The following is a 15,745-nucleotide window of genomic DNA, read 5'->3' as shown; positions in this document are numbered from 1 at the left end:
CTTCCACAAACATTCACTTCCCCCACCACTGATGCACAGTAGCATTGTGTACCATCTACAAGATACACGACAGGAACTCACTTGAGGCTCCTTAGGCAGCACCTTCCAAACCCACGACCACTACCAGCTAGCAGAACAAGGGCAGGAGATACATAGATACAGCACCACTTGGAAATTCCCCTCCAAGTCAGTCACCATCCTGACTTGGAAATGTTTTGCCATTCCTTCACAGTTGCTGGGTCAAAGCTCTGGAACTCCCTCCTTGATAGCACAGTGGGTATACCTGCACCACATGGACTGCAACGGTTCAAGAGAGCAGCTCATCACCATCTTCTCAAGGGCAATTAGGGATGGGTAACAAATGCTGGCCTAGCCAGCGAAGCCCACATCCCATAATAAATTGAAGAAATGATGGAATATCTGTATAATGTATGGCTGAGTACAGTCACTCAGACTCTGACACCATCTAGGACAAGGATTTAGTTGATCTGTCACTTATTATACCCCTCCACCAGCGTGACACTATTTTTCAGGGTATGCCAACCACAGGGAAGTAATATAATAATTCCCCATGATTACTGAGGCATCAACCCGCGCCTCCACTCAACCCACCATGAGAATGATGGGCAGTAATGTTGTGAATGCTTATCACTGCAAAGTAACACATCAGCTTGAAAAGGATATTGTTGTCATTTCTTCATTACTAAGTTCTCTGGAATTTTCTTACCTAACAGTAACTTTTATTTACATAGCACCTTTTAACGCAATTGTCCGCTCATGATTCACAGTAACATTGTCAAACAAAATTTGACATCTAAGGAAATATTGGGGCTGAAGATCATAGCTTGGTAAGATTTTTAAGCATCTTGAGGGAGGAAAGAAAGGTAGGGGAAGTTCAGGGCATTGACTGCTGAAGGTAAAGTTGCCTGTGGTGGAGCAATTAAAATCAGGGTGCTCAAGTGGCCAGAATGGGAGGAGGGCTGGAGGAAATCACATTATTGTGTAAGCAGCATCACCAAGGCTGCAGTGGTTCAAGGTGAAAACCCAACACCCAGCTTCTCAAGTTAGCGGGGCAGGCAATAAATGTGGCTTTTGAATTGCCCATATCCTGGAAATGCAAAACCCTGAAGGTTTAGTAATTTATCTTGCTCGCTTCGCTATAGCATTTGCCTGCACTGCAATGATTACACTTCAGAAGTAATTCATTGGAGATGAAGCACTTCAGTACACCTGAGGAGGATCTAAAAGGCAATCTATAAATAGTCTTATTACATTTTAAAGGACTGACAATAGGCATAGGGAAATTCCAGTCTCCTTGAACTGGTCATTAAATTTTCAGCTCTTTCACTAATGCTGAAACATTTGATATGAAGCTATTAAAGTGTCAGTTGTAGTTCTTTTTGTGATGAGGTTATGGAACTAGAATACATGTTTATGCAGGACTTAAAATTCCCCTTCACATTATCTTCACTTTTATGGCGGTTCAGCTCTGATAATTTTAATTGGTATCCTTTTTAAAACCAGCATTATGCCTGTTTTCTGATTGGAGGTTAAAGCATGTCTTGTTTTTCTATAACTGGTACCCACGCACCTGAGTTTGCTGAGACCTACCATGGAGATGAAACCATGTTGGAGATTATTCTGTGATTGAGAAATGGTTTACAGTTTTTCGCAACCAATTGGGTTTCAGGAAATTTGTTTCCATTTCCAATCTTGTATGGAGCTTGCTCTCATTGAGAACTTGAGATTGATTAGTACTTTTGTAGTTTGCAAGAAGTACGTTAATCAGTGTGTACATGTCTACATTTCATTGCTGTTTGTGGGATCTTGTTGTGCATGGATCTTGTTGTGCATGAATAAGTTGCTGCGTTCTTGCACTAAAACAGTGACTACACTTTGGTACTTGCCAGCACAGGCGTGATTAACTGAATGGCTATATCATGGATTCTGAGCATTAAACACAATAGACTGCCTCTAAAAGCACAATATTGTCAGTTCATAAATCTTTCCCAATGATGAGATGAAGGGGGAGGGTACACAAGGCCACATTCAAAGATGAGGTTTTAATAGGCGATTCTAGAAAGGTTTAGGTGGGTGTGGGGCGGTTGTGTGTGAGGCAATGATAGATCTATATAAGCAGAGAATTTTAACTTTTGTGGTGTTGTAGAATTGGAAGCCAATGTAGTTTAGCAAAGACAGGGGTGTTGGATGAGCAGAAGGGGTACAATGTACGCAGCTGAGATTTGATGAGAAATTCGGAGGAAGGGAGGCTGTCCAGGTGAGCATTCAAAAAGTACTCCTGGAGGTGACAAATTTGCATTCGAAACAAGCTTTTCACATCTCTAAGATATCCCTACAACCCATTTACTACTTTCATTAGTGTACACTAGTCAATTTAAGACATTGTTTTGAAGTGGAACATGAACTCAGAACCACCTACTTCAGAAGTGAAAGAGCTGCCAAGTGAGCTACAGCTGACATCTACAAGTCAATTTAAAAGGTGCCTGCCTGCTTAATTTTAAGAACCTCCTTTGAAGATCTGTAAATGGCATAATAGCAGAAACATGCACCACTGATTAATGTGATCTGGGAGTGTGCTTTTTTTCTGGTGGCCAAGCACTGTTCCTGAATATAGATGATTATATTGAATATGAAATAATATGAAATGAAAATTGCTTATTGTCACAAGTAGGCTTCAAATGAAGTTACTGTGAAAAGCCCCTAGTCGCCACATTCCGGCGCCTATTCGGGGAGGCTGGTACGGGAATTGAACCGTGCTGGTGGCCTGCCTTGGTCTGCTTTCAAAGCCAGCGATTTGTAATAGGTTCATATCTAAAGTTTTGCTTGATTTACCTTCTAACGGTCATGGAACAAATTTATCACAAACCTGGATGAGCTGAAGTTTCCTCCAGTCAAATGTTTGGTGGACCAAAACCACCATCATTGGCCCCCACTGCAAGCTTCATAACCTTGCCACTGATTTCAGCCTCTCTCTGGCCTTGTCGTCCTATTTGACCCTGAACTAAATTTTACGAGCCCATATTGTTTTCATTGTGAAAATCATCACCTCACAATGTAGCTCTTTTCTTTCTCTGCCTCAACCACATCTGCTGTTAAGCCTCTAGTCCATGCTGTCACAAATTTGACTATGCCAAAGGTCATCTGGTCAGCCTTGCGTTCTGTACCATCCATGATTTTAAACTCATCCAGATCTCTGCTACCAGTATGCCATCCACACCTAGGTCTGCCCATCACTCCTGTGTTTGCTGACTGACCTTATCATTTTTGTTTTTCAACGCCTCATTTTAAATGCCTAATCCTTGGGTCCAGATCTCTCCCTCCTCCCCCCCCCCCCCCACCCACCCACTTCCGTGGTGTAAAGAACGCTGCATTCCTCCAACTCCCACATCTTATGCATTCCAAGATCCCTTTGCTCTATTGTTAGTGGTCCTGCTTTCGGTTATCTGAACCTTAGATTCTGGAATTTCATCTTTAGACGACTCTGCTTCCCCAGCCCCTCCCCTTCCTTGTTACAACACACTCCTTTGGACTTCTGGTCACCCTCTTAATAGCTCCTTTTGCTGATTGTCAATTTTAATCTGATGCTTCTTCGAGGCACCTAGGATTTATAAGTGATATTTTAGTACAAGTTGTCATTTGTTGCATTATTTAAGGTGAACATGTGCCACACGTTTGCCAGAAGAGGTGATGTGGTTTTCCTAACTGACCTTCTCCACTAATACCATCAAAAACGATTAACTGACCAGGGTATCGGATTTACTATTTGTGAGACCCATGTGTCTGTAGAAACCGAGGTATTGAGGCCTGCAGCCCAATGGAGTTTATACTTCAAAAATAAGTTGTTACCTGTGAAGTCCTTCAGAGTCGTGAAGTTTCACATGCTATATGAATGCAAGTGTTTTTTTTTTCTTTTCTCTATTCCAAGGGATCTGGGCCTTGCTGGCAAGGCAAGAATTTTGCTGTTTTTAATTGCCCCTGAAGGTGATGGTGAACTGCCTTCTTGAACCGCTGCAAGTCTGGTGCAGGTGCACCCAAAGTGCTGCTGGGAGGGTTACAGGATTTTGATCCCATGACAGTGAAGAAATGGCGATTATAGTTCCAAGTCAGGATGGTGTGTGGCTTGGAGGGGAACTTACAGGTGTTGGTGTTTCCATGCATCTGCTGCCCTTGCCCTTCTAGGTGGTTGAGGTCATGGGTTTATGCTGCTGAAGGAGCGTTGGTGAGTTGCTGCAGTGACTCTTGTCGATGGTGCATTGCTGTCACTACAAATCGATAGTGGAGGGAATTAATGTTTATGGTAGTAGATATGGTCACGATCAAGTGGCCTGCTTTGTCCTTGGTGATGTTGAGCTTCTTTGTGTTGGCGCTGCATGCATGTAGGTAAGTGGAGAGTATTCCACTACACTGTGTCTTGTGCCTTGTAGATGGTGGACAGGCTTTGGGGAGCCTGGAATTGAGTTTTTCGCCGCAGAATTCACAACCTTTAATCTTATGTTGTAGCCACAGTATTTGGATCGCCTACAAGTTCAGTCTCTGATTGGTGTAACTCCCAGGATGTTGATAGTGGGCAGCCTAATCCCCTTATTCTCCAGTGCCACTTTACACATCTAACCCTTGATTTCATTGCCACTGAATGTCAAGGGGGATGATTGTGATTCTCTCTTGTTGAAGATAGGCGTTGCCTGGCACTTGTGGGGAGGCAAATGTTACTTGCCACTTAACTAGGCTAAACCTGAATGTCGTTCAGGCCTTTTGCATGTAATATTCAGGCCTTGATGCATATTCAGTATCTGAGGAGTTGCAAATTGTATTGAACATCGTACAGTCATCAGCAATCTTCTGACCTAATGATTGGGAAGAAAGTCATTGAAACAGCTGGCTATTAATGAAACAGCTGAAGGTGATTGGGCCTAAGCCTGCCCTGAGTATCTCCTCTAGCAATCTCCGGGTGAGCAATTAATGGCTGTTTAAGTTGTGAAATACATGTTGTGCATTTCAACATTTTTAAGTTCTAATATTGAGCACAGCACACATTAGAATTATTACTTGTCTGGTGATATCTGTCCCGCCCATACTATCTTCCACGTGAGTTCACTTCAGTCATTATCACAGTGGTCTACATCCCACCCCAAGCAGAAGTGAAGAAGGAGCTGGATGAACTGTACACAAGTTATAAACAACAACGAAACAGAACACCCGGAGGCTTTGTTCATCGTGGCCGGGGACTTCAACAAGGCCAAACACAAGAGTGTACTGCCAAAAATCCACCAGCACATCTCCTGTCCCACCAGGGGCGACAACACTCTTGATGACAACACTCTTGACCACTTCATCAGCAAATGTGTGGACGACTGCATGCCAGAGAAAGCAGTATGTACGTTCCCCTACCAGAAACCATGGCTCAATCGTGAGATTGACTCCCTACTGAAGGTCAGGTCTGAGGCGTTCGAGTCAGGCGACCCTGTCCTATACAAGAAATCCAGGTACGGCCTTCGCAAAGCCACCCGGGATGCCAAGAAAGAATATCAGACCAAGCTAGAGCCACAGGTTAGTGCTACAGACTCTCAGCGGTTGTGGCAAGGCCTAAACAACATAACTGGCTACATACAAAGTGAAGCCCAGCAGTATCTCCGGCAGCAGCACACCCCTCCCCGATGAACTCGATGCATTCTATGCTCGGTTCGAGCAGGAAACCATTGATCTGCTGTCGAGCGCTCCAGCAGCCCATAACACACCCATACCCACCATCACAGTTTCCAAAGTCAGATCGGCCTTCCTGAAAGTGAACCCTCTGAAGGCGACTGGTCTGGCTGGGAACCCTGGTCGTGCACTCAGCCTGCACAGACCAGCTGACAGATGTGTTTGCGGACATTTTAAATCTGTTCCTACTCCGCTCCGAGGTCCCCATCTGCTTCAAGAAGACCACGATATTACCAGTGCCAAAGAAGAACCAGACAACGTGCCTCAATGGCTATCATCCTGTGACCCTGACATCCGTCGTAATGAAGTGCTTCGAGAGGTTGGTCATGAATGCATCAATTCCATATTCGCATACCGCCGCAACCGGTCCACAGCAGATGCCATCTCCCTGGCCCTATACCCTATACTCATCCCTAAAGCATCTCGACAACAAGAACTCCTAATCAGACTCCCCTATTTATTGACTACAGCTCCTCCTTCAACAGCATAATCTCAACCAAGCTCATATCAAAGCTCCAAAACCTAGCACTTGGCTCCTCACTTTGCAACTGGATCCTCGACTTTCTGACCCACAGACCACAATCAGTAAGGATGAACAACAACACCTCCCCCACCATAGTCCTCAATACAGGGGCCCTGCAAGGCTGCGTACTTAGTTCCCTACTATACTCCCTGTACACTCATTGCATGGCAAAATTTGGTTCCAACTCCATCTACACGGTTGCTGACGACACGGCCATAGTGGGCTGGATCTCGAATAACGATGGGTCAGAATACAGGAGGGAGATAGAGATCCTAGTGGGGTGGTGCAGGGACAACAATTTATCCCTCAGTGCCAGCAAAACTAAAGAGCTGGTCATTGAGCAAAGTATTGTACACACCCCTTTTCGGCATCAACGGAGCCGAGGTGGAGATGGTTGACAGCTTCAAATTCCGAGGGATGCACATCACCAAAAATCTGTCCTGGTCCACCCACGTCAACGCTACCACCAAGAAAGCACAACTGCGCCTATACTTCCTCGGGAAACTAAGGAAATTCGGCATGTCCACACTAACTCTTACCAACGTTTACAGATGCACCATAGAAAGCATCCTATCTGGCTGCATCATAGCCAGATATGGCAACTGCTCTGTCCAAGACCGCAAGAAACTTCACAAGAGTCGTGAACACAGCCCAGTCCGTCACACGAACTTGCCTCCCATCCATTGACTCCATCTACACCTCCCACTGCCTGGGGAAACCGGGCAGCATAGTCAAAGACACCTCTCACGTGACTTGGCTGGCTTAGCACAGTGGGCTAAACAGCTGGCTTGTAATGCAGAACAATGGCAGCAGCGTTCAATTCCCATTCCAGCCTCCCCGAACAGAACTATGGCAGCAGCGTGGGTTCAATTCCCGTTCAAACCTCCCTGGACAGGCTCCGGAATGTGGTGACTAGGGGCTTTTCACGGTAACTTCATTGAAGCCTACTTGTGACAATAAGTGATTTTTTAAAATTACTACTACTACCACCGAGGGAGGTACAAAAGTCTGAGAACACTCAGAAACAGATTCAAAAACGGCTTCTTCCCTGCTGTTACCAGACTCAAATGACCCTCTTATGGACTGACCTGATTAATACTACACTCCTGTATGCTGCGATCGGGACAGGTTAAAGCAATAGTAAGCTGAATCTGCTACTTTAGATGAATTACTACAGGAATTACTAGCTGGAAGTTCAGTACCCTGTATTATTGGGATTATGATTGACATTAAAATTGCTTTCCTAATTTTTAGGGGCAGCACGGTGATGAGGTGGTTAGCACTGCTGCCTCTCAGCCCTGAGGACCCGGGTTTGTTCCTGGCCCGTGTGGAATTTGAACATTTCCCCCGTGTCTGCGTGGGTCTCACCCCCACAACCTAAAAGGATGTGCGGGGTAGGTGGATTGGCCATGCTAAATTGCCCCTTAATTTGAAAAAAAAAATCTTTTAGTGTCACAAGTAGGCTTACATTAACACTGGCTGCAATAAAGTTACTGTGAAAATGCCCTAGTCAGCACACTCTGGCGGCAAAAGAATTGGGGACTCTAAATTTAAAAAAAATACTTTCCTAATTTTTAAAATTGGGAGGCAAGTAAAACTTTAAATTTAAGGCTGATAAAGCTATTTATGTAGTATTTTGTTTTCTTTGAATCTTCTGTCATTAAAGGTTTAAAAAAACATTTAGACATTCAGTTAATGTTAGCAAACATACTAACCCAGTTGAGCGGTGGTGGTATGTGCTGGAAATTGTTCAGATCTCGATTTAGAATTAAGGTTTTTTTTTGAACTTACAAAATAGTTTCTGCTCAGACTATGACTGTTCTGGAATTCTTTTTTTGAGGAACTATTCAAAAACTCTGATATTTTAATTTGATTCTTTGGTACTTTCCTGACCCCTTCCCCTAAAAGAAAAAGTACTGTAGACCTCTGCCTAACATGGAGTTCTGTGTCCAATTCTGGGCATTATACTTTTGGAAGGATGTGATGGCTTTGGAAAGGGTGCAGAAGAGATGGTTCCAATGAGGGCCTACAACAGTGATGGGCAACCAAGGCCCATCATGAGTGAACTGCATGAGTGGCCCTCCTTTATCTCAGTGGGCTGCAAGATTGAAATTGGGCATGTTCACAACTATGACCCTTGAATAAGATTTAATACATCCTGAATATTTCATAAGCTTTAGAAAATGCTTATGATTAATGTATTGAATAGAACAGCCAGTGGTAAAAATAAAATAAAATATTTAAAATTGATTGGACGCAGAGGGATTGCTTGGCTCTCACAGTCAATGTTGTGTGCAAACAGCATGCCCCTCACTTCAGTCACATGCTCTTTGTATGTAGCACTTCAGGGTATGCTGGCAGGAAAGAAGCTACATGTGTGACAACTCGTGTGTGTGGACAGCAGTGAACAGAATCGTGATGTGCTGCATGTGACCCCCCGCCCCCCAGCCTGCATGTTGCCTATCACTGGCCTATATGTGGACAGACTGGAAAAATTGAGCTTTAAGAGCGTAGATTTGATAAAGGACAAATGTGCCAATGGTTGAAGGGTTAGTAAACAGAATTGAGGTGATTGGCCGAAGGCTCAGCAGTGATGTGAGGAGAACCTTTTAAGCAGCGAGTGGTTAAGATTTGGAATGTGGTGTAAAAATAAAGTTGCCGATGCCATTGTCCCAGGTGACCACTGGCTGCTTTCCCCTTTTGAGGTGGTATAGCTGACTGGTGGTGATTTAACTTGAGGATCACCACACCTCTGGCGAGGAGCAAGGTTGAGAAGGCGAGGCCTTCATGAATAATCTGTCGATATGGGAATTTAACCCGTGCTGTTGGCCTCTCTCTGAGTCACAAACCAGCTGTCTAGCCAACTGACTTGAACCGCCCCCCCCCCCCATCCTCCAATGTGGTGTCCAATAGGATGGTGAACATAGCTTCAATGGTGGCCTTCAAAAGGGAATTGGATAAATTCTTGTTTGGAGAATACAAGGCTGTGGGAAAGAGTGGTTGAGTCGGATGAACTGGATTGCTCTTCTAAAGAGCAGTGCAGAATTGATGGGTTGAATGGTGGCCACCTGTGCTGTACAAATCTATGATCACGTGTTTCTCACAAGCAAATCACAACACTTCAAAATACAGAGGGAGGAAAAAAACGAGTTTCAAAAGTGATTCTAACTTGCCATTTCTTTCAGTATATACTTTCCATTCCCTGCCAAAGTTTTTATGGCTGGGTGGTCCATGATATTTTTATCTGCAGAAATTGTCTTCATTTAAGACTTCCCAGCTGTCTCCGTTTACTCCTGAACAATTTTAAGCACATTGACAATATTGAGTTCACTTTTGCAGCATGGAGTTCACTTTTGCAGTAAGAATGTTAATTGTATTGAGATTAATAGAAGTGTTTCAATAAATTAATTAACTATTCTGAATAACTTGGCATTTCCAATAAAGTATTTGGTACTATATGTCATTCTGATTAATTGTAAAACAAAAAGGACAAATGTCATTGTGTAAGTGTGAAGCTATAGTTCAAATTTGCACAGTGGAAATGTTTATAGTGCCTGATAAATGATCAGAAAGCACACAGCCCTAAAGTCAATCTTTAGATTGTTTTCCGTGTAATCCCAAGAATATGTTAAATACTTTCATAGCTGAATAAAGTGGGAAATTCTGGATCTGTTCTTTGGTACACATTGGAAGAAGTTAAATTTGCAGCCCCAACTCCCCCTTTCTTAATTTATGTTGAAAAATTTATTTTTCTGAAATATAACTCGGTGATTTTTTTTTTTCTACACTCTGTCAAGTGACTGACTAGCAGGGTAAACTGATTCCTTCTGTTTCCTGAACTGCATCATTTGGATGATTAGTTCAAGTTAACTGGAACAAATAACGTGCCAGCATGTTTCTATTCTACAGCAATATAATATTGAACTACATTTAAAAGAAATGTCCTGAGGAAATGAGGGGAGTGAGTTTAATTTTTAAGAAGCAAATCTAATCTGCTGTTTCAATATCTTAATATTCGCATCCACCATGTTGCCACCCCTCTCTGTTCGTTGTTTAAGAAAAAATTTGACCTAATGTAGCTGGAGTTCTATAGTTTTAAAAACTGATCAAAATGTTTGTTTTTTACACAGCCAGACTTGCCAATCAAGTACTACATATCCATTGACAATCTGGCCTAAAATGGCAGCTAACAAGAACAAGAATCAGAGCTCGTTGGCCCTGCACAAAGTGATTATGGTGGGCAGTGGAGGTGTAGGCAAGTCGGCACTAACATTGCAGTTCATGTATGACGAGGTAAGAGAATATCTTCTTCGAGTTTATCCATATTTTTATAAAGGAAATCTATCCAAAAAGATCCAAAAAGAGGAGGTGTTGGGCGTCTTGAAAAATATTACGGTTGATATGTCCCCAGGGCCTGATGGGATCTACCCCAGAATACTGAAGGAGGCAAGAGAGGAAATTGCTGAGGCCTTGGCAGAAATCTTTGGATCCTCACTATCTTTAGGTGATGTCCCGAAGGACTGGAGAATAGCCAATGTTGTTCCTTTGTTTAAGAAGGGTAGCAGGGATAATCCAGAGAACTACAGGCCGGTGAGCCTTACGTCAGTGGTAGGGAAATTACTGGAGAGAATTCTTCGAGACAGGATCCATTCCATTTGGAAGCAAGTGGACGTGTCAGCGAGGAGGCAGCACTGTTTTGTGAAGGGGAGGTCATGTCTCGCTAACTTGATCGAGTTTTTTGAGGAGGTCACAAAGATGATTGATGCAGGTAAGGCAGTGGATGTTGTCTATATGGACTTTAGTAAGGCCTTTGACAAGGTCCCTCGTGGTAGACTGGTACAAAGGTGAAGTCACCGGGATCAGAGGTGAGCTGGCAAGATGGGTACAGAACTGGCTAGGTCACAGAAGGCAGAGAGTAGCAATGGAAGGGTGCTTTTCTGATTGGAGGACTGTGACTAGTGGTGTTCCACAGGGATCAGTGCTGGGACCGTTGCTGTTCGTAGTATATATAAATGATTTGGAAGAAAATGTAACTGGTCTGATTAGTAAGTTTGCGTACAACACAAGCTGGTGGAATTGCGGATAACTATGAGGGCTGTCCGAGGATGCAGCAGGATTTAGATCGTTTGGCGACTTGGGCAGAGAGATGGCAAATGGAGTTTAATCCGGACAAATGTGAGGTAATGCATTTTGGAATGTCTAATACTGGTAGGGAATATACAGTGAATGGTGGAACCCTCAAGAGTATTGACATTCGGAGAGATCTAGGTGTACAGGTCCACAGGTCACTGAAAGGGGCAACACAGATGGAGAAGGTAGTCAAGAAGGCATACGGCATGCTTGCCTTCATTGGCCGGGGCATTGAGTATAAAAATTGGCAAGTCATGTTGCAGATGTATAGAACCTTAGTTAGGCCACACTTGGAGTACAGTGTTCAATTCTGGTTGCCACATTACCAGAAGGATGTGGAGGCTTTAGAGAGGGTGCAGAAGAGATTTACCAGGATGTTGCCTGGTATGATGGGCTTTAGCTATGATGAGAGGTTGGATAAACTTGGTTTGTTCTCACTGGAACAACGGAGGTTGAGGGGTGACGTGATAGAGGTCTACAAAATTATGAGGGGCATAGACAGAGTGGATAGTCAGAGACCTTCCCAGGGTAGAGGGGTCAATTACTAGAGGGCATATATTTAAGGTGCGAGGGACAAGGTTTAAAATAGATGTACGAGACAGGTTTTATACACAGAGGGTAGTGGGTGCCTGGAACTCGCTGCCAGAGGAGGTGGTGGAAGCAGGGCCGATAGTGACGTTTAAGGGGCATGTTGACAAATACATGAATAGGTTGGGAATAGAGGGATACGGAACCCGGAAGTGTAGATGATTTCAGTTTAGATGGGCAGCATTGTTGGTGCAGGCTTGGAGGGACAAGGGGCCTGTTCCTGTGCTGTACTGTTCTTTGTTCTATTTATTGAGGGTGAGGCAAATGTAGAGGGTTAAAGTGCAACAATTCAGTCATTATCGTAGGCAGAAGTGTCAAATACTCTGCAGATTCTAACTGTGTGTGTGGTCAGAAGTAAACATCCTGGGCGATACCAGAAACTGAACTGGACTAGCCATATTAATACTGTGGCTATCAGGGCAGTCAAAGGCTAGGAATCCTACAGCGAGTAACTCGCCTCCTGACGACCTGCGCCCCCCCCCCCCTCCAAAAAAAGCCTGTTCACCATCTACAGGGCACAAGTCAGGAGTGGAATGGAATACTCACCACTTCCCTGGATGGGATGAGTGCAACTCCAACAACACTCAAGAAGCTCAACGCCATCCGGGGCAAAGCAGCCCGCTTAATTGCTCCTCCTTCATCAAACATTCAAATCCTCTACCGTGAACAGTGGCAGCCGTGTGTACCATCTACAGGATGCACTGCAGTAACTCACTAAAGTTCCTTTGCCAGCACCTTCCAAACCCATGACCTCTACCATCTGGAAGGACAAGAGCAGCAGATGCCTGGGTTCTTCTCCAAGCCACTCACCGACCTGACTAGTAAATATATCGCCATTCCTTCACTGACACGGGGGCAAAATCCTGGAACTCCCTCCCTAACAGCATAGTGGATGTACCTACATCTCAAGGACTGATACAGTTCAAGAAGGCAACTCGCTACCGCCTTCTGAAGGGCAACTAGGGATTGTCAATAGATCCTAACCAACCATGCCCGCATCCCATAAATGAATTTTAGAGAAAATTCCACAAAGCTGAAATTATTATCAAAGCGGATAGTCCAAAGTTAGCTGTAGTTTGATTAATAAGATGGTAGTATTCAAGGTTTGAAAATTCCCCCTGGTTTCTTTGGGTGTTCCTATTCGAGATCTAAAGATTATGAGGGGAGTGTTCCTATTAGAGGTCTACAAGATTATTAGGGGCATAGAAAGAGTAGATTGCCAAGCACTCTTTCCCAGGGTGGAGGAGTCAGTTACCAGGGGGCATAGGTTTAAGGTCCATGGGGCAAAGTTTAGAGAAGATGTGCGAGGCAGGTTTTTTTACGCAGAGGGTGGTGAGTGCCTGCAACGTGCTGACAGGGGAGGGTTTCTCAGACAGCACCTTCCAAACCCACGACCACTACCATCTAGAAGGACAAGAGCACAAGAGCAACAGATGCCTGGGAACCCCACCACTTGGAGGTTCCCCTCCAAGTCACTCATGCACCCCCCCCCCCCCCCCCCCCCCCCCCTCCCCTCCAATATGGAAATATATCGCCGTTCCTTCACTGTCGCTGGGGTAAATTTCTGGAACTCCCTCCTGAACAGCACAGTTGGTGTGCCTACACCTCCAGGACTGCAGTGGTTCAAGAAGGCAGCTCACCATCAGCTTCTGAAGCGCAAATAGGGATTGGCAATTAATGCTGGCTTACCCAGCGATGCCCACATCTTGTAAATGAATTTAAAAATATGTATACGTTTTTTATAATGGGAGCTAGAAGCATAGTAGATTAATGATTCTTCATCGTTTTGAGTTTGGGTAGAAATCCTGCCTTATTTCAACAGAATAGTTAAACACTGGCATGAAGAAAAAATGAAAATGAAATGACAATCACTTATTGTCACAGGTAGGCTTCAAATGAAGTTGCTGTGAAAAGCCCCTAGTCGCCACATTCAACCCGCCTGTCCGGGGAGGCTGGTAAGGGAATTGAACCGCGCTGCTGGCCTGCCTTGGTCAAGAAGTTGACTTGCTGTTGTACATGGATACAATTTAGACTGAAAAATATTTTCCTACATACCAACACCATACATCATGCCTTGAAGGCGAAGTCTGATCTGGTTAATTGCATCCTGCCACAAACCTCTGGGAACACAGCAGGTTTAATATGTTTGAAATACTGTTTGGATGTGTTGTTTCTTCAGTATACAAACTGATCATTGTTGTTTCCTTGAAGCCAGTAAATTTGGAGCAGAACTACCGTTCCTTTTTAAGAGAAGTTATTCCCTTGAGTAACGTCTTGCCTTTGTCCTCCTCTACATGATGGTTTTGAAACTGCCTGCAATGTTCCCCCTGCTGGTCTCATTTGATGGTATCTGCTGTTTACACAAATGCCTAAATGCCATCAGCTTCTGTCTTACTTTTCGATTTATTTTGTAATATTTCTATTTAGATGTAAACACAGCCTGACCATTTTTCTTTACATTTTCTGATCTGAATATCACATGTTTCATACACAAGTGTTGTTCTTGCAGCAAAATCTATATTGGAAGGTTTGGTAACAACTTTATACATTAAACATTCTGATTGATGGCTTCTGAGGAATATTTGTTTTTGTGAATTTTCTGCTTATGGAGAGCACGGAGTTTGCACATGGAATAGTTCACATTGGGCACCACCAAATGATCTGTAGCAGATAAATGTAGAATAAAGCTGGCTAGGCTTTGCTTCAGCTTTAGAAGAGCTCCCTCTGCTGTACTAGTGTAACAATTTTTATGGCTTGCCTGATCACTCGTGTGAGACAATTTTGTACATGTCCACAAATGACTGGATTGAGACTGCCCAGTTTCATTCATATAGGATCCTTTGGGGATTGAGAACATATACTGATAATTCTTTGTATAAAATGTTGTGTTCATTCACAATTCTAATGAATGATAGGATAGCATTTTTGCAGATGTTACTCTGAGATCAACTCTACAGTTGTCAATTTTAAAGTCTAGACGTTTTTGGGCAGCACAGCACAGTGGTAAGCACTGTTGCATCACAGCGCCAGGGTCCCAGGTTCCAATTCCCATTTGGGTCACTATCTATGCAGAGTCTGCACGTTCTCCCCTGCGTGGGTTTCCTCCGGGTGCTCCAGTTTCCTCCCACAAGTCCTGAAAGTGCTTGTTACGTGAATTGGGCATCCTGAATTCTCCCTCAGTGTACCCAAACAGGCGCTGGAATGTGGCGACTAGGGGATTTTCATAGTAACTTAATTGCAGTGTTAATGTAAGCTATTTAGAATTTCTCAAAAGAAAAATGAAAGTGAGGAATGGCCAATCGTTTCATCCTGCTGGTACCTTTTAATACTTCCACTATACTGATCATGTCCATGTCTATAATTTATTTGCTATCCTACCCTCTTTTTTTTTTTTCTTCCCCATCCAGCTCATTATTCCAAATTTTTGTCATTCTCAAAGTCCTACCTAACATATTTAACTTTACTTTGCTTATCTTAAATCTTAATTTAACCTCCAGTATCTCACTGGTGAATCTACTGTGCACCCACTACAAAGCCACTATATCCTTCCTTTGGTATTAAGAACTGAATATAGCCCTCTCGAAGGACTCTGACCAAGAGTTTATACTTCTTCCCCTTTTCATCCCAGTGCCTGAGATAAAGACCAATATTCCATTAACCTTTCCTAATATGGATTTTAATTTGTGTTACGGATAAGGCATTATCTTATCCAAAATGAATAATACAGGTAAGAAATCAGCCTTTTCTTTTTTTTGGTCACCCAAAATAGTAATGTCAAACTCT

At 43.6% G+C, this 15,745-nt stretch overlaps 1 protein-coding gene across 1 annotated transcript in view; it reads left to right on the top strand.

Moving 5' to 3' along the window:
* LOC119962131 (ras-related protein O-RAL) overlaps positions 1–15,745 on the top strand; it is a 70,761-nt gene that overhangs the window by 30,590 nt on the left and 24,426 nt on the right. Inside the window, exon 2 of the mRNA XM_038790045.1 lies at positions 10,375–10,537. Coding sequence (XP_038645973.1) covers positions 10,424–10,537 — 114 coding nt within the window. The 5' untranslated portion in view covers positions 10,375–10,423. The remainder of the gene's footprint in view (positions 1–10,374; positions 10,538–15,745) is intronic.

The sequence above is a fragment of the Scyliorhinus canicula genome, chromosome 2, assembly GCF_902713615.1.
Source record: "Scyliorhinus canicula chromosome 2, sScyCan1.1, whole genome shotgun sequence".
NCBI classification, from domain to species: domain Eukaryota; kingdom Metazoa; phylum Chordata; class Chondrichthyes; order Carcharhiniformes; family Scyliorhinidae; genus Scyliorhinus; species Scyliorhinus canicula.
The sequence above is the reverse complement of the archived record's forward strand: the minus strand, read 5'-3'. Positions and strand labels throughout refer to the sequence as shown.